The 20477-nt window shown below is 52.7% G+C and overlaps 1 protein-coding gene across 1 annotated transcript in view; it reads right to left on the reverse strand.

Annotated features, from left to right (window-relative positions):
- Window positions 1-9083: 9083 nt before the first annotated feature.
- The window catches only part of PODXL (podocalyxin like), a 45474-nt gene continuing 34080 nt past the window's right edge, over window positions 9084-20477 (reverse strand). Inside the window, exons 5-9 of the mRNA XM_057425545.1 lie at window positions 14303-14459; window positions 13164-13225; window positions 12912-13079; window positions 11022-11078; window positions 9084-9806 (exon numbers count right to left, since the gene is read on the reverse strand). Of these exons, the coding sequence (XP_057281528.1) occupies window positions 9615-9806; window positions 11022-11078; window positions 12912-13079; window positions 13164-13225; window positions 14303-14459 (636 nt within the window). The 3' untranslated portion in view covers window positions 9084-9614. The remainder of the gene's footprint in view (window positions 9807-11021; window positions 11079-12911; window positions 13080-13163; window positions 13226-14302; window positions 14460-20477) is intronic.

Consider the following 20477-nt stretch of genomic DNA (forward strand, 5'->3'; position numbering starts at 1 on the left):
AGATGAGCATTAATGCTGCTTGTTTCAAATGCAGGAGGGTGGCAGGTACCTGCAACTAGTAATCCTCTTGCTGCCTGCTGTAGTTCAGAACTGAGAAGGAAATATGTTTGTAGAGCATCTTGAGTGAAACCTCTAGTGCAAATTAGCTCAGTGCACCCTTAAACTACATCTCTATACATGCAGTAATGCTGTTGGTGTCATTCTGTGCTGCTTGTGGGGAAAATGGTGAAAAATCAACACATTTCCATTCATTTTTGAAGTAGAAAAATGTCTTGTGCAACCTTGAGCCCCAGTGTGCTTTGAATCCATAGTTGGCTGGCAGTGGAGGAATGTTTGGCTGTTGTCAAGTGAAGTCCTGACAGTAAAACCAACTCATGTATGTGTCTGGAAGTGCTTGTGTTGTTTTATAGCTGTACATACTACAGGAACAGAGGTGGGGTCAGTTGAGAAGATGAACATGATTGCTGTTCTCGTAAGGGGGGAAGATTATGGAGACTCTGAATGCACTTGGCCAAGTTAATAAGTACATGTGATAATTTGGAGATGGGTCTTTTGTGAAAGGACAGCTTAAGAGCGATTACATGAGTTGTTCTTAATATAACTTGATAGTCATATGGAAGCTGTAAACAGTGTTGAAAGGTAAATGTACTGTCAGAAGCTTGTTAGTGTATCTAAATGCCTTTGGGTATGGTAGAGTTCATCATATCCTTTCCTGGGAAAGGTTAGGCTGGGAATGATTCAAGTTGTGGTCATAACTTATAGGCAAAATCTGTGTTTTACTGAAAGCCTCTATTATAATGAAAAGTTGGAGTGGAAAATGCAGGTTTACTGCACTGGAACCATGGCTCAGGGCTTGGAGGAATTGACTCCAGATGCTTTTATCTGGAAGCCCTGAATCCAGATGTGGTTACAGAGGGGAAGCTGGTTAATGACGTGCTTATTGCCCTTGGAGAGTGCCATAAGAAAGCAGCACAGTTGATGCCAGCAGGTATGCTCTTGGTGTTCCTCAGAGGCTAAAGAACTGGATGGAGTTCTGGATTATCCACCTGTGCTTTGGCTCTATATGTGAACCTCAGAGGAGGACAGTGGTTGTGTGGGTTGTCTGTGTCAGCAGCTGTATATCGTAGGGCTAGAGGTCTGCAAGGCAGCATCTTCCCCAAGCAGAGATCCTCGAGGTAACATATTGCTGCTGTCTCCTTTGCTTCCACCTACTTGAACTCCGTTTGTTAGCAGTGAACTCCAGATACTTGCTGTGCCCCAAATTCAGTGCTCTGCTTCCAAATACCCACAGCCCCAGAGTTGCTGCTGTCAGGGTATCAATTGAGCATCCCGAAGTCTTCATTTATACTTGGTGCAGACAGAGGTACATGATGCCTTGGCTTCCAGCTGTTTGCTGTGTGTCAGCACAGCTTTTGCTTACTACCTGGAGACTGTAAGTACTTGAGTGCTGTCAGAAATCACTTGACTCTGTTCAGCTCTAATGTGGCATCTCAGTTCATCCCTGGGAAAAGTGGTGTGAGTGAATAGCTTAAAACTGGCTCTACCAGGTTAGGTGTTTGGTTTTGCTCCTCATTTGTAAGGAGTAAGCTATCACTAGCATAGATGCTGGCCAGCATGATGGTCAAGGCATGGCCCCTTGGGTATTTTGACTTTCTCTTCCCTGTGTGACCGTTCTCTGCTGTTAAAATGCTATGTCCTCAGACTTCCCTAAGGTTGATGGAGTAGCACTGAAGAAAAAGGTTAGGGATTTGTGGTGGTTGTTGAGGCATCAGTTTCTCCATGTGGCATCATATCCCAGCTGCTTCCTTTGCAAAACTCCTTACTGCTGCCTCTGAAACAGGAAGGGGATGACAGCAACCCCAGGTTTCTGCCACTTGCTTTCACCATCCCAGGTCTTCTCTTAGTGAAGACGAACAGCTTATAGTTGGGGTGTTTGGGTTATTTCTGCAGTGTAGCAAAGGGAAAGGGAAGAGAAATAGGCTTGGGGATAATGCGGTGGCTCATGGGAGCTGTGTTTAAGATGTGATGTCTTGTGGAAGGACTTGAAGATTTAACAAGTGGTTGTGCTCTTCAGAGGTTTTCATTCCAGCAAGCTGGATTCTTTGGCTCTTTCTCAAATGGAAGGGATGCAACACCAGGAGCTAGTCCTGGAGCTTCACCTCGAGCTTTTGCCCTCTCCACCCCAAAGACACCAAAGAGAATAATACAAGTCCTTTTCCCTCCTCAGTCCCTTTGGTAACAGGGGCGACAAAGCCTGCTGGGTTTAACACTGCTCACACGCAGTGGTGGCCGTGCAGCACAAGCAGCTATCAGAGCAGGCCTTAAGAGACTGTTAAAGCCTTTTCTGATGAAAGCTGCCAGTGAGATTAAGGGAGATTAGCTGCTTTTTAATTACTGTGATGGTGGGGAGGCTGGACCCCAGCAGTGGCTCAGTGGTTGCAGTCTGCTCCATGTCCCAGATACCAAGAGAAAGGTTTTTCTCCCTAATGATGACAAAATACACTTTAAATATCCTGACTTTGTAACTGGCTCCCAAGGGATCCAGTCAATTATTTTGTGTTTCACTTAAATAGAAGAGTGTGAACGGGGTCTGCTTATTGAAGGAGGCTGAAAAGTGAATTCATCACCCCGAAACTCAGCTTCTAAAAGGGGCAAAAGGTTCTTATCAACCCTAGATGCAAGGCTGTGAATTCACTGCGTATAGTCGGGTCTGAACAGCAGATGATGCTTCTACCTCTGCTTGCCCTGCAGTCAAAAGGTGACAGCTTGATTTCCTTCCCCAGGCAGTGTGGAGCCCTCCCATACTTGAGAGGACTTTTATCTCTCCATGGAGGAGAGAACTCTTGTTGCTGAGTCATTTTCCCTTTCTCATCTGCCACTGTAATTGGGAAGGCAAAGGAGCAGCGGAGGCTGAGTTTTGCCTTCATCTCTCCCTCATCATTCCTCTCCTTCCTCCCGTCTCCCCCCCCTTGATGTGCAAAAACACTTTTCACTTCAGAAGCTGCTGTGCTGGGTAGTGGAAAAGAAAACAAGCCCCTTGTAGCTTGTTACTCTAGACTAAAGCTGTATTTTCTGCTGTGCCTTCCAGCTCACGCTCCTCCACAGCAGGAAATGAGGGGATGCTGGAGAGACCTTTAGGAAGAGGAAAGAGCTTAATTACACGAATAAACCCATTTGTAGGAGTTCTTGAGCCTTGGAGGCCCTGACCTGGCAGACCAGCGTAGAAAGTTAGAGCCTGTTGGCTTGTTTGCAGTTAATGGGAGATGATGACCCGTCCTGGTGGGCTGGGGCGATGTGCATCCTGTACATTTAGATGCTGCAATGCAACGTGCCTCATTTAGAAGCATTGAGCCTCAGCATTTTCCCTGTGAATATTCGACTTTGCCGAAGTAACTTCTCTTTCAGATGAGAGCATACACAGGGTTTGGGTAGCTTGTGGTTAAACACCAATATCTGGCTGGCTGGACACCATCACCTGGTTAGGGGTGGTTTTTCAAGCTCTTTCTATGAGCTGTTGCCTTTACTCTTACCACAACGCTGTATTGTGTGGTGTTTGTGTTGCGTGAGGACCTTTAATGTTCATTATCTCGTCCTCTACACCCTCATGTGGTCCCCAAAACCTGGTTTTCCCTATGTAGTGCTTGGAGTTGTGAGTGTCCAACCCTTGTCCACAGTTTGGCCTTTGTTTCCTGTTGTGGCATCCGACATGAAGCATCTCTCCAGCAATCCCACAGACCGGTGTCCGTCTGAATTCCCTGTGGTTTGTGTCCTGCAGTTGTTGTCTTGGGTACCTGCCCACAGGAATGCTGAACCGAGGGGTGCAGGAGAGGAGCAGCCATGGGGAGCACTGTGACCTGCACACAGGCCAGTCAAATACCGACTAGACCAGAGCCCATGGTGGTTACAGACATCATTCCTGGGCTCTGGTGAGTCCCCATCCTGCCCTTTCCATTACAGATGATCTTTGTTCAGCGTGGAGTGGGGTATTTTCTTCCTTGGTACAAATCATCTCTGCTGGTTTCTGGGTCGATGTGTAAGCGCCATGCTGTACATAAACGAATGAGTGATACAAGGAATATTACAACTGTAGTTATGTTGTATGTAATGTACATAAGGAGAGAATGTATTTTGTTCATTTTTTTTTCTTAATAAAAATGTATATGCCAGCAGGGCTGTGTGAGATCCCTTCATCCTGACTGCTTGATGCATCCTTCGGGAAGAGCGCCTGGAAAGCTGCTCATGGAGAAGGACCTGGGGGTGCTGATGGAGCATGCGCCAGACAGCCAAGAAGCCCCCAGCACCCTGGCCTGTATCAGCACCAGCAGGGCCAGGGCAGGGATTGTGCCCCTGCACTGGGCACTGGGGAGGCTGCAGCTTGAATCCTGTGTTCGGCTCCGGGCCCCTCATTCCAAGAGAGACATTGAGGTGCTGGAGTGGGGCCAGAGAAGGGCAGTGGAGCTGGTGCAGGGTCTGGAGCACAAGTGTGATGGGGAAGGGCTGAGGGACCTGGGGGGTTCAGTGTGGAGAAGAGAAGGCTCAGGGGGGACCTGATGGCTCCCTACAAGTGCCTGAGAGGAGGATGGAGCCAGGAGGGGCTGGGCTCTGCTCCCAAGGAACAAGGGATGGGACAAGAGGAAACGGCCTCAAGCTGCACCAGGGCAGGTTTAGATGGAGCTGAGGAACAATTCCTTCCCCAGAGGGTGCTCAGGCATTGGAACAGGCTGCCCAGGGCAGGGCTGCAGTCACCGTCCCCGCAAGTGTTCACACAGCGTGGAGACGAGGCCTCAGTGCCATGGGGCAGCGGTGGTCTTGGCAGTGCTGGGGTAAGGTTGGACTGGATGAGCTTGAAGGGCTTTTCCAGCCTGGTTGGTTCTGTGATTTTAAGTCTGTGAAAGCCTTGTTAGAGGTGTTGTCAACCAAAAGGTGGGTTATGCCTGAGTGGCTGTCACTGTTGCTGCTAGAGGAGCCTCCTGTGTCCCTCCATAGCACAGAACAGCTGAGAAAAAAACCCTGTTCCCTGCAATCATGGATGGGCTGGGGCAGTGTCCCATAAATCCAGCCTGTGCTGAGCAGCTGCAAGAACTTAATGAGGAGGAACACAGAACACAGGGCGGTGCAACCCATCAATCTTTAATCACAGAATGGTTTGTGCTGGAAGGGGCCTTAAAGCTCCTCCAGCTCCAACCCCTGCCACAGGCAGGGACACCTTCCACTAGAGCAGCTTGCTCCAAGCCCCTGTGTCCAACCTGGCCTTGAACACTGCCAGGGATGGGGCAGGCAGCCCTGGAATGTTGATATTTGAATCAAATAGTTTTTTTTTCTTTCTTTTTCTACTTCCTTTGCGTAAGTGGAAACTTAACCTGGGTCCAAATGTTTTATTTTGGGCACTTAAAGGTCAATGGAGCTGCTGAACTGTCCACGCTGCTGCTGGAGGAGATCCTGCTCTTGCCCTTGGTGTCCCTCCTTCACCAGGGTCTTTTGGCTTAGGGGTTTGAGGTTTGATTCCCTCCTCTACAGCATGACCCAAGTGTAAGGAGGGGCTGCAGGCTAGGTTTGAGTAAGGATGAAGTTCAGAAACAAGGGCAAGATCCTTCCCTTCCCTCCATGGGCTTAAAGGCACCAGTAAATGAAGCAGATGCTCTGGTCATGGTGGGGCTGCTCTCACCCCCATCAAGTGAGCCTCCCACCCCTCTGAGCTTTCTGTGTTTTGAATTACGAGACGTTTTCCACCACTATCTTACTTCCTTCTGCATGGGAAATCACAGACAGGTTTGGGTTGGAAAGGACCTTAAGGTCATCCAGTTCCACCCCCCTGCCATGGGCAGGGCTGCCCCATACCGTGTCACCCAGAGCACAAGTCCTTCCTGCAGCTGAAGGACTGGGTTGGGTTTGCTCCTTTTCCTCCCGTGTTTTCCCCATATTCTTTTCTAGGAGAAGCCTGCGAGCCCTGTGCTGTGTTTCCAGAGCTCAAACCCCATCCAGTGGCAACACCTCCATCACTCAGCCAAGAAATGAACCTTTTACATAAGAACGTTTATTGACAGAAATACATGATGCTTTCAAAATATATTTGTAGGAAAATGCAAGAATAATCTCTACAATCCAGTTCCTCAGTGAATTCCAGTGTAAATCAGACTCCTGTCCCCGTGAGAGATGCTGCTATACAGTACGTAAGAGCTCTAGTATATGTGCAAGGTTCAACGGGTAGCCGCCTTTGGGAAGTAGGTTCTCCTTCTGCAGTCCCTTATGGATTATGTCTTCTCCTGTCTGTCTTCTGTAGGCAACAACAGTCCTGGGATCAACCTCATGGCACTGTGAGCGGGAGATAAATGGTGCTGAAGTATCGACGCGTTCCATGGGAATCTGAAGATAGAAAAGTCTCTTGCGAGGACGTCTGAGCTGCTTGTAAAGCTCCCACTGGGAGGTAAGAGCAAGCAGCTCTTTGTCCAACGTGTTGGGTGTTAAAGCTGGTTTGGGGGAGAGAAGAGGAGCGAGGGGGAGGGAGGAAGGAAATGCTGGGATAGATTTGTTTTACCTGTTATTTTTGGTCTAAATGTTAGGCTACAGCCTATGACGGGAAGGATTAAGGCCAAAGATGCTCAATTACTGCATTTCCTACCTGTTTATGTCTCCTTTTTGATCCCAAAAGAGAATGTTCTCAACATAAAAAGCATACTGGTTTTATCTTTCTTTTTCTCATGGAAATAGTTCTTTAAATAGGGGGAAGGAAAAACTCTACTATAAAATATCAGTGGTTAAAAAATACGGTGTCTGGAAAAATAAATAAATGTACAATTCCCATTCAAATAGAAATCACCGAAAGCACTTGCTGAGCAGTCAACGTCTCCACTGGGCTCTGCAAGGAAAGATCTCAGCTTGCTTCACCTCAAGCCTTGTGAAGGTTTCTCGTGGCAAGTCTTTGGACCTGATTCATTAAAGCACTTTGGCATCTCTTTGCTGGGAAGGGGGATCTTTAGGCACGTGCCCAAACGCCACTGCCTGGAGATGCTCCGCCAGGGGCATCCCTACAGCAGCTCCTGTGGCCAAAACCCCATCCTTTGGCTGCATTCATCCCATGCCAAGGGCAGGAACACGAGGTCACCGTGTTCCTTGGGGCAACAGGGAAGCGAAGGCGCTCGGAAAGCAACTGCAGATGCCAAGACCAAGGTTCTTTGAGCCTTGCTGCAGTGCTAGAGGTGAACTTGGTGCTGCTGTGGCACAGGGTTACATGGGCAGGAGGTGTTTTCCTGCTTCGTGTTGAATTGGATCCCCTCCCAGACTGGCCTTTAGCTTTTTCTTTCCTTATTTGTTGCCTTTTAACCCCCCTCCCCTCCGGAAGGACTTCCCCACAGTGCAGGGCAGGGGTAGGTGACGGGTGCTGAATACATCGCTGATGAGTAGCAGGACTATATATGTACAAAAATATATAGGTTTGAACACTTCAAACTCACTGCCCTTCGGTGCAGGAGAGAAGGGAAAAGAGCCAGGCCCTTGGAGAAGACATCCTCCATCAGCTTCTGTCCCACCACGACCCTCTCCTTCATGTGTATTCCCAAGGACCAAATTGATCCCTGTTTCTCCAAGCTTTCCATTGCTCAGCTCTGCTTCTCCCCTCATTCAGGGCAGCCATGGGAGCAGATCCCCATCGTGTTGACTTGGTGGCAGAGCCCGAAGGGAATGGGGTGTTGTGCGTTGGTGAATGCCTGGTTTATGGCAAGCAGGGGAAAGGAAAGGCCGTGCTCAGGCATTGCTCTTCATCTGCAGCCCCTGTGGCTTGCAGAGGGCTTGGGACCACCACATCCTCCTGTGTTGGTGGATGCTCTCATCCAAATGACCTTCCCATCCTCTCCTCCCTTTCCTATGTGATAAAGGATGGAGCCCTGTGCTGATCCCTGCCTCTGCCAGGGCTGAGCTCCTTCCCCAAATCCAGAGCTAAGGTGGGAAACTCTCCCCATCCTTTTAGAGCCATTCAGGAGCTGTGACGGGGAGTGAAGAAACCGGGAACAGCCTCAGTCCAACCACTTCCTGCTCCTGTGTATTCTTCTTTTCCCCTCTAAAGCAAAGGGAGACCTGGACAACAGACCAAGGGTTGCAGGACAAGGCTCAGTCTCAGCTTTGCTGCTGGTCTCTTGTTTTACCAGCTGCTGAAGCAGAGCTTGAGGGTGTGGGCTGAGCTTCTAAACTGAGCACCAAGGGCTGTACCAATGGAAAACCCGCATCACCACCAAGCTACCCGGCTCGTGCTGCTGTTCTTTTCCCTCTTCTGCTGCTCATGCAGGAAAACATGACCACAAGAACCACAAACCATCGTGGTGCACGTAACCCACGGCCTCAGGGGAGGATGGATGTGGGCTCTGAGATGCTGCTGTGTAACGACTGGAAGGCAATCAACACTTCTGTAGGGGAATGCAGTAACAGAGTTAGACTCCTGCATCAGGAGTCATGGAATGCTTTGGGTTAGAAAGGACCTTAAAGCTCCTCCAGTTCCAACCCCTGCCACGGGCAGGGACACCTTCCACTAGAGCAGCTTGCTCCAAGCCCCTGTGTCCAACCTGCCCTTGAACACTGCCAGGGATGGGGCAGCCACAGCTTCTCTGGGCACCCTGTGCCAGCGCCTCAGCACCCTCACAGGGAAGAGCTTCTGCCTTGTCTCCAACCTGAACTTCCCCTGTTTCACTTTGAACCCATCACCCCTTGTCCTATCACTACAGTCGCTGATGAAGAGTCCCTCTTTGACACCCAGAACCCCCAACCTTGTGCGTTGACCAGTGACCAGGCATCACTCTTGGTTTCATTTCGCCCTTCCTCAGAGGAATGAGCTCAAGGAGTTATTCCTTTTCCTCTCCCTTCCCTTTGCATCAATACAAGGAGCTGCTGTGCCTCTCCTGGTCTCCTACTGTGTTCAGGATCCATCCCACAGGATGGAGCATCCCTTGGCACTGCTGCATCCCTCCCTCCCATCCAACCTGGTCTGGATGTGTTCATTTGCCTATGGCACAACTCAGGCTCTTGTGCGTTTCAGCCGGCAGTTTTTGGGGAGAGGATGGAAACCAGATTAAAACTCAAGGAACAGGCTGATCTATACTCGATACCCGGGTGTTGGGAGGGCAAAGTGACAACTAAGCGGCATGGGCTGGAGGACTGCCTAGCTCTACTTGCTCTTGGGACATGTGCTCCCTCTCCCACCCTACTGACATCTATTTCTCTTCATCTCTGAGTGATTCGGTAGCTGGAGGATGCAGTTGGTGTGGTTGGACATGGGATGGGAGGGGACACGCTTGGAGGAGACACCAGCAGCTCTCCTGGAACAAAGCCACCCCGTGAGCCCATGCCTGGTGTGGGAGGTCCTGCTGAGCACCCACAGGTGATGGAGATGCTTGTCCAGATGTGGCCACCACAGTGGCTTGTGTTGATGATGCGCCCCAGAGGTGTCTTCTCGTGTCCCTTCTTCTTCCATGGCATAAGGGGCCATGATGAGTTCATGAGTGGATTTTTATGAGGTTTATTGGGAATTCCGCCTTGTTTTGGAGTTGTGTGTGTGCGTGCGTGTAGGAATTGTGGGCTTCTTTTGGGGGGGTTGGTGGTTGGTTGTCTGCTTGATCGAGTTCTGCATCCTATAGATGCGTGTCCTCCTCTTCCTCCAGGTCCTCCTTCATTAGCGTGTCGAGAGGCACGATCCAGCTGTCCCCCAGCTCCCCGTTGAGGTTCACCTTCTTCTCCTGCATCTCGGAGGAGGTCTCCATCACCTCCAGCGTGGGGTTGTCGTGGTACCCGTTCTCCATGGTCTGCAGCTCCTCGGTCAGGCGCTGCTGCGTGGAAAGAAAACCAAGGAACCCCAATGAGGAACAGCTTGGCCGTGCTGTGTGTGCCACCTCGGGGCTGTCACCCGCCAGCTTACCATGACCACTGCCCCATATGGATGGATATAACCACATATAGAGCCTTTCGTGGTGAGGTTGAGGCTGGGGGCTGCGGTCAGTGCCAGCGCAGCGAGGGGATAGCATGGAGCTGGCAAGAGAGAGACTCTGCTAATGGTGGAAGGGAGGAAAGAGCAGCCAGAGACGTGTGGAAAACCTCCAGGAGCAGTTGCCAGCTTCAGCCTGGCCATGGCTTGGTCCCCGCTGGACCTCGGGAAGAGGCTGAGCATCGTTGCCTCACCCCAATCCTGCATCCCAGCTCCTGTACCCTTACCTACACTCTGTTCTCTCCCTCCCCTTTATGCTGTCCTTTTCTAGCTGCTTTATTGTTATTCTCCCCCTTGACCTGGGGCAAGATGCTGCCGGCCCATTTGCCCCTCCATAAACCACATCCCTCCTCGTTCTGGAGCTCATGGTGGAAACCAGGCAGGGAAAGATGAGGGAAAGATGAACCAGGCCCTGTGTCACCCTCATCCTCCGGTACACCATGCTTCAGGCTCCAACCCAGCCCTTCAGCCTCTGGCCCTTCCTAACTCTGCATTCACCACTATGGCTTCTTCATGCCCATCCTGCCCTGGAGCGATTCCCCAGGGAGCTGCAGTCCTTGGTCAGCCCTTTCTGGGAAGCACAGGGCTCTCTGTGGGGCACCCCTGTTAAATTCCACCTGAATTCACGGCTTGATTCATTACAGCGCTCCTAATAAATGTCAGGAGACAGGAATGGGAGGGAATCCACGGAGAAGGAAAGGGATGGAGAAGCAAAACTGCAGCTTTGGCACTAGCAGAGGGGGGCTGCAAAGGTGCTGCGGGGGGTCCCCTGGGTCCCTTTTGGCCAGGGACGATGGGATGCTCGAAAGCTTTAAGGGGCTGTTTCACCCCATGGAGATGCTGGTACCCCAGCATGGATGGATGCTCGGTCAGCGCTTCCTCCCACCATGGCAATGCACCCCCCACAGCGTGCAGCAAGGGGAAGGGGTCTTTAAAGCTGGGCTTTAGTAGGCTTTAGTCCTGTTAAAAGCTACTGGATCCTACCAAGCACCGGGGGTGAGAGCTGGGGTGTTATGGATGCGGCGCCCGCCCCTCCGATCCCTGTGTTGGAACTCACATTAAAGATCAGGGCCACATGTCCATCATCAAACCCGGGGAGATCAGGGTGGATGTGCTGGTTATTTCCAAGGTAAAACAGGGTTTAAAAGGGGGGAGGGAGGGAGGGAAAGGGTTGGAGAAAAATAAAAATAACAAAAAAACTTTCAAGTCATTTTTTTGGACAGAAGCAGGAGGAAAACCAAAGAAACCACCCAAAAGCAAACGCAGAGAGGAGAAAGGGGGTTGGTTTGTCTAAAAACCTTTTCCTATGGTCTGAGCAAGAGCTGTGCTGAGGAATCATAGGTTAGGGTGGGAAAGGACCCTGTGATCATCCAGTTCGAACTGGCAGCCCCTTGATTTGGTTTTGATACCCTACTCTCTGGCTGGCCTCCAGAGCATCCACCAGGGCTGGGACCTGTTCCTCCGCACCATGTTTCATGAGGGGCACACATTCCCATCACTAACATTATCCCATTTCTGGCTGTGTTCTGAACAATACATGGAAAGGACAGTGTTGTGTTTCTCCCTGTCCTTGCTGGGATGGTTTTCTCCCTGATCAGGGACATTTCAGGCATGAAACCACATCAGCTCCAAGGGGACCACAGCGGAGGTCAAACATCTACCGAGGTCTTGCATCCTTTCCCATTCCCTCCCCAAAGCAATCAAGCCTTTTAAACCCAAGACTGATGCTGCATCCATTTCCTCTTTGCCTCCTGTGTTCACCTCTTACAGTGCGAACACTTAAAGCAAAGGCTGCTTTACCCTTCGGCATCACACAGCTCCTGGGGCTGAGGTTGGGACCCCATGGGGAGCATGAGCTGGTTTGGGGGGAAATGACTTGAAATGCAGGGGTTTGCTTCTCCATCGGGAGGGTGGATAACCCTGGTTTGGCCTCATTTCTGCCCAACTTTCTGTTGCTGTCTCCCCTCTGGAGCTAAATCCTCAGCAAGAGCAGCAGTTGCTGATGCAAACCTTGGTTATGTGGCAGAGCTCTTCCTACTCGCATGGGAATGGCCAGTCCTTGCAGGTGGATACCGCACTAAAATCACCCAAAACTGCTTCCTAAGGTAACAATTGTAATGATTGGGTTTTTTTTCCATGTCTGTTCTTCCTTAAATCCCGCTGCTCTGAAACTGGGCTCTGGTCCAGGTCTCCCAAAGGCTGAAGCGTGCGGTGTTGATGCCCTCCTGTGGCTGCTGTGCAGCCACCCTGCACCCAGCCCAGCACCAATGGGGAGGAACTGAGGTGGTGCTGGGCATCCAAAACTGCTCCCCTACTCATAGACGTATTTTAAGGTTCTTTTTTGTGTTGGGAAAGCCTTTCTCGTTGGAATTATGACCCAAAGATGCAGCTCCCCCACCCTGTATGTTGGGTGGCAGCAGGGATGGGTGCTGCTGGTTTTCATCCTGCCTCAAACACCCCCAGAGAGCAGTTCCTGCCCCTCCAGAGCACCCACAGCATTTATCATAGCATCCCAGACTGGTTTGGGTTGGAAGGGACCTTAAAGCTCCTCCAGTTCCAACCCCTGCCATGGGCAGGGACACCTTCCACTAGAGCAGCTTGCTCCAAGCCCCTGTGCCCAACCTGGCCTTGAACACTGCCAGGGATGGGGCAGCCACAGCTTCTCTGGGCACCCTGTGCCAGCGCCTCAGCACCCTCACAGGGAAGAGCTTCTGCCTTGTCTCCAACCTGAACTTCCCCTGTTTCACTTTGAACCCATCATCCCTTGTCCTGTCACTACAAAAGAACAGGACTTGAGCACCCCTTGAGCAACATGCAAAGATGATACTCGCTGGACAAGCCAGGATGTCTCTACCAGCAGAGATGGTAACAGGGATGATCTTCATCTGAAGATGCCACCGAGTCAAAAAGCCCTCACGGTCCCCATCCCACCCCTATCCCGCCGTACCTGGTCCTTCTTTTGGGAGAAGCGCTGGTGGCAGCAGCCGTAGATGGCAGCGATCAGCAACAGGGAGCCAGCCAGGGTGACGATGGTGATGATCAGGGGCGTGCTAAACTCATCGGTGATGACCATCTCCCTCTCCATTCTGTCATAGGTGATGTTGGCGATGCCGAGCTGCCACAGAAAGGATGCGTCAGGCCTCGAGGAGGACTTCCTGCATCACCCACCCCGAGGGATGTTCACAGGGAATCCACGTACCTCCTCTAACTTGTCCTTCTTCTCCTTCAGCTCCTCGAGGACTTTTTCAGGGTCCAAAGGGACTGGGGGAAGAAAGAGGCTGCAATGAGCATTAGGGGAGCGGGGCAGGTTGTGCCCCCATCTCTCAGTCAATGGGTGACCCTCATTCTGGAGGAGGTGGATGGAGATGTGCATGAATGAAGCCAACTCTATCAGGTATCTCCACTGTTAGACAAGGAGCTGAGACCTCTGGTCCTGGAAATGGGATACCAGTCCCCAGCCCCGGGCTGTGCCCACACTGGTGGGGGTCTCCAATGGGCCATTTACAAGTGAGACCTGTGAGGGGCTGTAACCAGCTACTTGAGGCCATGATGAAGTGGTGCAGGATTAGTCCTCAGCACCCTTCTGGACACTCCCCCCCCAGCCCTTGTTCTGATGATGAGGAGGATGGAGCTGAGTCCTTCCTCCCCCTCCTGCTACAGCAGTGTGATGTCTGCATCCTCCCGACACTCTGGTACTAAAGGAGTGTTTGAGCACCCCTGTCCAAGCTGGATTTCCCCAAAGGGCTCCAGCGTGGGCAAGAACCCCAGGCTGGTTTGGGTTGGAAGGGACCTTAAAGCTCCTCCAGTTCCAATCCTTGCCACGGGCAGGGACACCTTCCACTAGAGCAGCTTGCTCCAAACCCCTGTGTCCAACCTCACCTTGAAGTCTCTATAATCTCTTGGGGAAGGATGTAATGTGGACACTGGATTTAAGCACTTTGGGAGGAATTTTTCCTCCTGGAGACTGCTCCCTGCCTTGACTCATCATGGATGAGAGAGCGATCTGATGCATTCACTGGGGAGCAAATCATTGCTGAGGTCATTGTGCCTCTCCAAATCCATTAAGGATAGGGCAGCCCAAGGACAGGAGCCCCTTATCTAAGATCCAGGATACCTCATTCAAGGCCAGGCTGGATGTGGTTCTGGGCAACCTGCTCTAGTGGAAGGTGTCCCTGCCCGTGGCAGGGGGTTGGAACTGGGTGAGCTTTAAGGTCCCTTCCAACCCAAACCATTCCGTGATTCTATGACCCAAGAGCTGTGCCAAGCCTCAGGCCACATCCCCACCCCAGTGTCCCCAGTCCCATCCCACTCCATGCAGGATCCTGGGATCATACTCACTGTGTATGACTGCGTGCACAACCCAGTCCTGGGAGCGGGGCTCACGGGCGCTCAGTGTCACCGTGCACGTCTCCCTGCTGGCATTGAACATGTGCTGGGCTGTGGAGCAGAAGCTCTCAAAGAAGGACACGTTGGTGCTGGCGGCTCTCCACTCCTCCTGCAGGGACAGACAGGGCTCAGCATGGTCCCCCCAGCCCCAGGAGCATCCCATTCCCATCCCATCATCAGGGATGCTGTGTCCATCCCCATCCCGCCCCATCCCCAGGGATGCTGTGTCCATCCCCATCCCGCCCCATCCCCAGGGATGCTGTGTCCATCCCCATCCCGCCCCATCCCCAGGGATGCTGTGTCCATCCCCATCCTGCCCCATCCCCAGGGATGCTGTGTCCATCCCCATCCCATCATCAGGGATGCTGTGTCCATCCCCATCCCGCCCCATCCCCAGGGATGCTGTGTCCATCCCCATCCCGCCCCATCCCCAGGGATGCTGTGTCCATCCCCATCCCACCCCGTCACCAGGGATGCTGTGTCCATCCCCATCCCATCACCAGGGATGCTGTGTCCATCCCCACCCCATCACCAGGGATGCTGTGTCCATCCCCATCCCATCACCAGGGATGCTGTGTCCATCCCCATCCCATCACCAGGGATGCTGTGTCCATCCCCATCCCATCACCAGGGATGCTGTGTCCATCCCCATCCCATCCCATCCCCAGGGATGCTGTGTCCATCCCCATCCCATCCCCAGGGATGCTGTGTCCATCCCCATCCCATCATCAGGGATGCTGTGTCCATCCCCATCCTACCCCATCACCTCGGGTAGGATGTCCATCCCCATCCTGCCCCATCCCCAGGGATGCTGTGTCCATCCCCACCCCATCCCCAGGGATGCTGTGTCCATCCCCACCCCATCCCCAGGGATGCTGTGTCCATCCCCATCCCATCCCCAGGGATGCTGTGTCCATCCCCATCCCATCCCATCACCAGGGATGCTGTGTCCATCCCCATCCCATCCCATCCCCAGGGATGCTGTGTCCATCCCCATCCCATCCCATCACCAGGGATGCTGTGTCCATCCCCATCCCATCACCAGGGATGCTGTGTCCATCCCCACCCCATCCCCAGGGATGCTGTGTCCATCCCCACCCCATCCCCAGGGATGCTGTGTCCATCCCCAGGGATGCTGTGTCCATCCCCATCCCATCCCCAGGGATGCTGTGTCCATCCCCATCCCATCCCATCACCAGGGATGCTGTGTCCATCCCCATCCCATCCCATCCCCAGGGATGCTGTGTCCATCCCCATCCCATCCCATCACCAGGGATGCTGTGTCCATCCCCATCCCATCCCATCCCCAGGGATGCTGTGTCCATCCCCATCCCATCCCATCACCAGGGATGCTGTGTCCATCCCCATCCCATCACCAGGGATGCTGTGTCCATCCCCATCCCATCACCAGGGATGCTGTGTCCATCCCCATCCCATCACCAGGGATGTTGTGTCCATCCCCACCCCATCCCCAGGGATGCTGTGTCCATCCCCATCCCATCCCCAGGGATGCTGTGTCCATCCCCATCCCATCCCATCACCAGGGATGCTGTGTCCATCCCCATCCCACCCCGTCACCAGGGATGCTGTGTCCATCCCCATCCTGCTGCACTGCCTGGAGGCTGCCCGTCATTTCCAGGGAACAGGAAAGGTTTAAGAGGAGTTTCTATACAAGAAGCCAAGCTCTTGGCTGACTTTCCTCACTGGGGCCTTATCTGGGAGCTGCAGCTTTTGGCGTTACAGGAATAGCAGGTTCCCAAGGGAAGTGGGGCAGGGAGGACCAGGGGCCATGGTGGGAGCAGGATAGGGCTGTGCAGCCGTCCCTGTGCCCCCACGGGCATCTGTAGCCATCCCAGCCACCCACATTTCTACGCTCTGTCCCCACCAACATGGATCCCTGTCCTCCCCAGAGCTTCCCCATGGCTCTGCAGAGGCAGGAGGAAGAGTTTTCATTTCAGATAAACTGGAGCATCCCTGGAAGGGTTTAGCCTGGACATAGCTGGAGGGGTGGCAGAGGGGTGGATGGAGCCTATTTTGCCTCTGAGATGTTCCAGAGGCTTTTTGCATCTGCTTGATGCTTTGTAGCAGCTGTAGAGACAATCACCAGCTGCATGCACAGGTCCTGTATGTGGTGATGCTCTATGTACAGCTCCTTTAGAATCCCAGACTGGTTTGTGTTGGAAGGGACCTTAAAGCTCCTCCAGCTCCACCCCCTGCCACGGGCAGGGACACCTTCCACTAGAGCAGCTTGCTCCAAGCCCCTGTGTCCAACCTGGCCTTGAACACTGCCAGGGATGGGGCAGCCACAGCTTCTCTGGGCACCCTGTGCCAGCGCCTCAGCACCCTCACAGGGAAGAGCTTCTGCCTAAGAGCTCATCTCAGTCTCCCCTCTGGCAGGTTAAAGCCATTCCCCTTGGCCTGGCCCTACAGGCCCTTGTCCAAAGCCCCTCTCCAGGTTTCTTGCAGGCAAGTCCCACCCAGTGATGCAGCTGGGATGGTGAGGACTCAGTAGAGGAGCCAGAGGGTAGTTTTTCCCTGTGCAAAGTGAAAGGACAAGCAAGGGCCATCAGTGTTCCCCAGGGACAGCCAGGGCCTCACAATGCTGAGCTCACCCTCGCACTGTGCCTAGGACCGGTCTTCCGCCCCGGCAAGTGCATCCTGTCTCCACCGCTGCTTCCCAGATGTTTAGATAAGATGGGGTGAGATTAGATACCTTCCTGATCCAGGCCTCTCCCACCCTTGCAGTGGAGCAGGTGGGATGCTGATGGGTTGGAGTGAGCAGGACAAAGCATGGATGGTTTGGATGGGGCTTGGAGCAAGCTGCTCTAGTGGAAGGTGTCCCTGCCCGTGGCAGGGAGTTGGAGCTGGATGAGCTTTAAGGTCCCTTCCAGCACAAACCATTCCTTGACTCCATGAACCCTGCTGCAGCCCTGTGCCAGGGCAGCCCTTGGGCAGCAAGACAAGACCTTAGTGTGGCAGCATCCCCCTGAAAGCTCATCCCCAGCAGGACAGGGAGGAGAGGGCTATGGCTCAGGGCAGTGCTTTTATCATCTTCGGACGCTGGGTTGTGCTCCTACGCTTTAAACATCCTCCGTTTTATCAGCCCCTGCCTGTGCTGCATTTTCTGCTCAGCCCAGGCCCGAAAAGCCTCTCTGCATCCCCCTTCCCCAGGTTCTGCTGCAGCTCTGCCTTCACCCAACCCTTAATAACGCACTTCTCCTCCTACCACCCCACAGGGGAAGAAAACCCCCTTCAAAATGCATCTTTCTGGGGTAGGAAGTGAAATCAGATGCGAGGCTAAAACCCAGCTGAGCACTGAACCGCTTTGCAGTGGGCAGAGCCTAAACCCCTTCAGAGGCTGATCTGGAGAGATCTACCCTTTCCAGGGAAGGAAAGGGCCATGGGGGACCCCACTGCCTCCATCAGGGATGCCCCATCTGCAGTGCCCCGACCCTGGCAGCTCTCCCATCCCATCGCCGGAGCCGCTCGCATTCCTTGGCCCGAGTTGAGAGGCGCTGCCGAGCAGCTCGAATCCGGTTCCCACACTGGCGGGGCCCTAAAACCAACATCCCCGAATGAGGTAACGGCACTTGAGTCAACAAAGCAGCCCCGGCAGCTGGACGGGGCGAGGGGACCACGACCCTGCACCATGAGGGGTCCCTCTGCCTGCTCAGGGACCCTCCTGCTGGCCCCACACTGGTTGCTGTCACACAGCAAATGCCCTTGGGCACGGGTCCGGGTGGTCCCACTGTTGGTTTTGCATGCCCTGGCTGGAGCAGGCTCAGCATCCTTCAGCTCAGCTCGCTGGGCACATCCATGTCCCTGCCTGGGACACGATGGAAGAGGAGGACGGCTCCCTGGCCTAAAGCATAGCTTCAAACACACCAGCCACCCCAGAAATCACAACCTCTCACTTCACTTAACACATTTTGGGGTTGGGATGAGGGACACAGCATCTATCTATCTATCTATCTATCTATCTATCTATCTATCTATCTATCTATCTATCTATCAATGAATCAATCAATCAATCATCTATCCTTCTGTCTACCCTTCTATCTATCTATTGTTCTATCTATCCTTCTATCTATCTATCTATCTATCTATCTATCTATCTATCTATCTATCTATCTATCTATCATCTATCTATCCTTCCGTGTATCCATCCTTCCATCCATCCATCCATCCATCCATCCATCCATCCATCCATCCATCCATCCATCCATCCCTCCATCCCAAGGCTGGAGCACCTGAAGCAGCAAACACCCCACTGAAGCTACACTTGTGAGCCACACCTTGGGAAAGTCATCCTATGGAATGCAAGACATCAAGCTAATAAGTTTCATTTAGAAACTCGTCTTAATAAGTTTCATTAAGAAACTTATTAAGATCCTGTTGTAATCAAAGAAAGGAGAAGAGGAAAAAGGGAGGGTGGGGGAACATGGATCAAACTGTTACGCATCACTTGAAGAGGAAGGATGTTGGGAACTAAGCAGACCATAAAATACCTTTAGTCCACAAAGTTGTACTAACCATATATTTGAGGGGGTTTGTAGGATTTACCTTTTCTTTTTGGCTCTTGGGGGAGTTTTGGGGAGGGTTTTTTTGGTCTTTACATATACTGCAGGCGGAGAAACCCAGTTCTTGGGTTCAGTCCCAACCATTTCCCTGGGGTCCCAGCATCACATGTGCTGCCCCATGCACGGAGTTGATCTGCATTGCCCTCCTCCCTCTGATGTGGACACATCCCCACCAACACCCATGTCTTTGATGCTTCTCAGGCCTCACTGTAGCTGAGGGAAGGGAGCTAACTAAGAGCACTGTTAGTACAGTGCTGCCCTGACTCCAGCTCCCTCTTGAGCACCAGGACTGGATCCATTTCTGGAACACTCCTCCTTATAGCGCTCGCTTTCCTGTTTTCCCACGGCTTGTGAAACGCAAAGGCTTTTTTCACTTTGCTGTCAGGATTTGGCCAGAGCCTTGTTTACCGTCCCTACAAAGCAGGGAAACCAGATAGTGCCACTCTGCTATCTGCTCGGCTCGGGAGGCATCCGAGCCTGTTGGAGCTCAGGAATACACCGAGTGGAACATTAACGTTGAGCGGGTGGGAGGTGTTTTGGCAGCCGAGGAGCGCGATGCGATGGGAGGATGCACCCTCGCAGGCTGTTTCAAGCTGTAACTGGCATTTGGTACTAACAATGCTTCGGGTCGTGATTGATTGTGCCCAGAGGAATTTGAGGGAAGCAGGGCAGCAGACTCGCTGGCTCGCCAGCACCCAGCGGAGCGGCCAGACAGGAGGGATGGAGGATGCCAAGCTGTGATGTCTGCACAGCGCTCAGCTCGGAAACACAACCAGTGCACTGGCACTTCCCAGCCAAACCATCCCTGCTGCCAAAAAGCCTCCCAGCACGGCTCCAGTGAAGCCATGGGGAGGAGAGAGCAGGTAGTGATAGAACAAGGGGGAATGGCTTTAAGCTGCCCGAGGGGAGACTGAGATGAGCTCTTAGGCAGAAGCTCTTCCCTGTGAGGGTGCTGAGGCGCTGGCCCAGGGTGCCCAGAGAAGCTGTGGCTGCCCCATCCCTGGCAGTGTTGAAGGCCAGGTTGGACACAGGGGCTTGGAGCAAGCTGCTCTAGTGGAAGGGGTCCCTGACCGTGGCAGGGGTTGGAGCTGGAGGAGCTTTAAGGTCCCTTCCAACCCAAACCAGGCTGGAATTCTATGATGCTATGGCACTGGCTCCATCTGCACCCAGAAGGAGAAGGGAAGAATTAAACAGCAGCATGGTCATAAGGCACCCGGGTACTTCAGGCTCTAAAATTAGATGTTATCAATCTATCTGATGAAATTTTTTTATGCATCCAATATGGAACTTGATGAGAAGCTGCAGGTTCAGACATTGCACAAAGCAGGGCAGGGGATGGTATCGGGAGAGGCCTTCCTGCCTTGGACATGGTCATCACAGTAATAAGCTCCCTCTTTGGAGTCATCCTCAGTGTTGCAGGCAGCACAGCTCAGAGCACCATCATTTCTGTGGGTGCACAGGCAAGGAGCATTTACACCAAGTAAAAGCCCAAGCAGGAAGGTGATGATGACCATGAGACGGCAGCAGACCTGTGCTTCTCCTCCAGG

This window comes from Pezoporus wallicus, unplaced genomic scaffold (assembly GCF_028554395.1).
Source record: "Pezoporus wallicus isolate ANWC-B61680 ecotype Strahan unplaced genomic scaffold, APGP_CSIRO_Pwel_v1 contig_4722, whole genome shotgun sequence".
NCBI lineage: Eukaryota > Metazoa > Chordata > Aves > Psittaciformes > Psittacidae > Pezoporus > Pezoporus wallicus.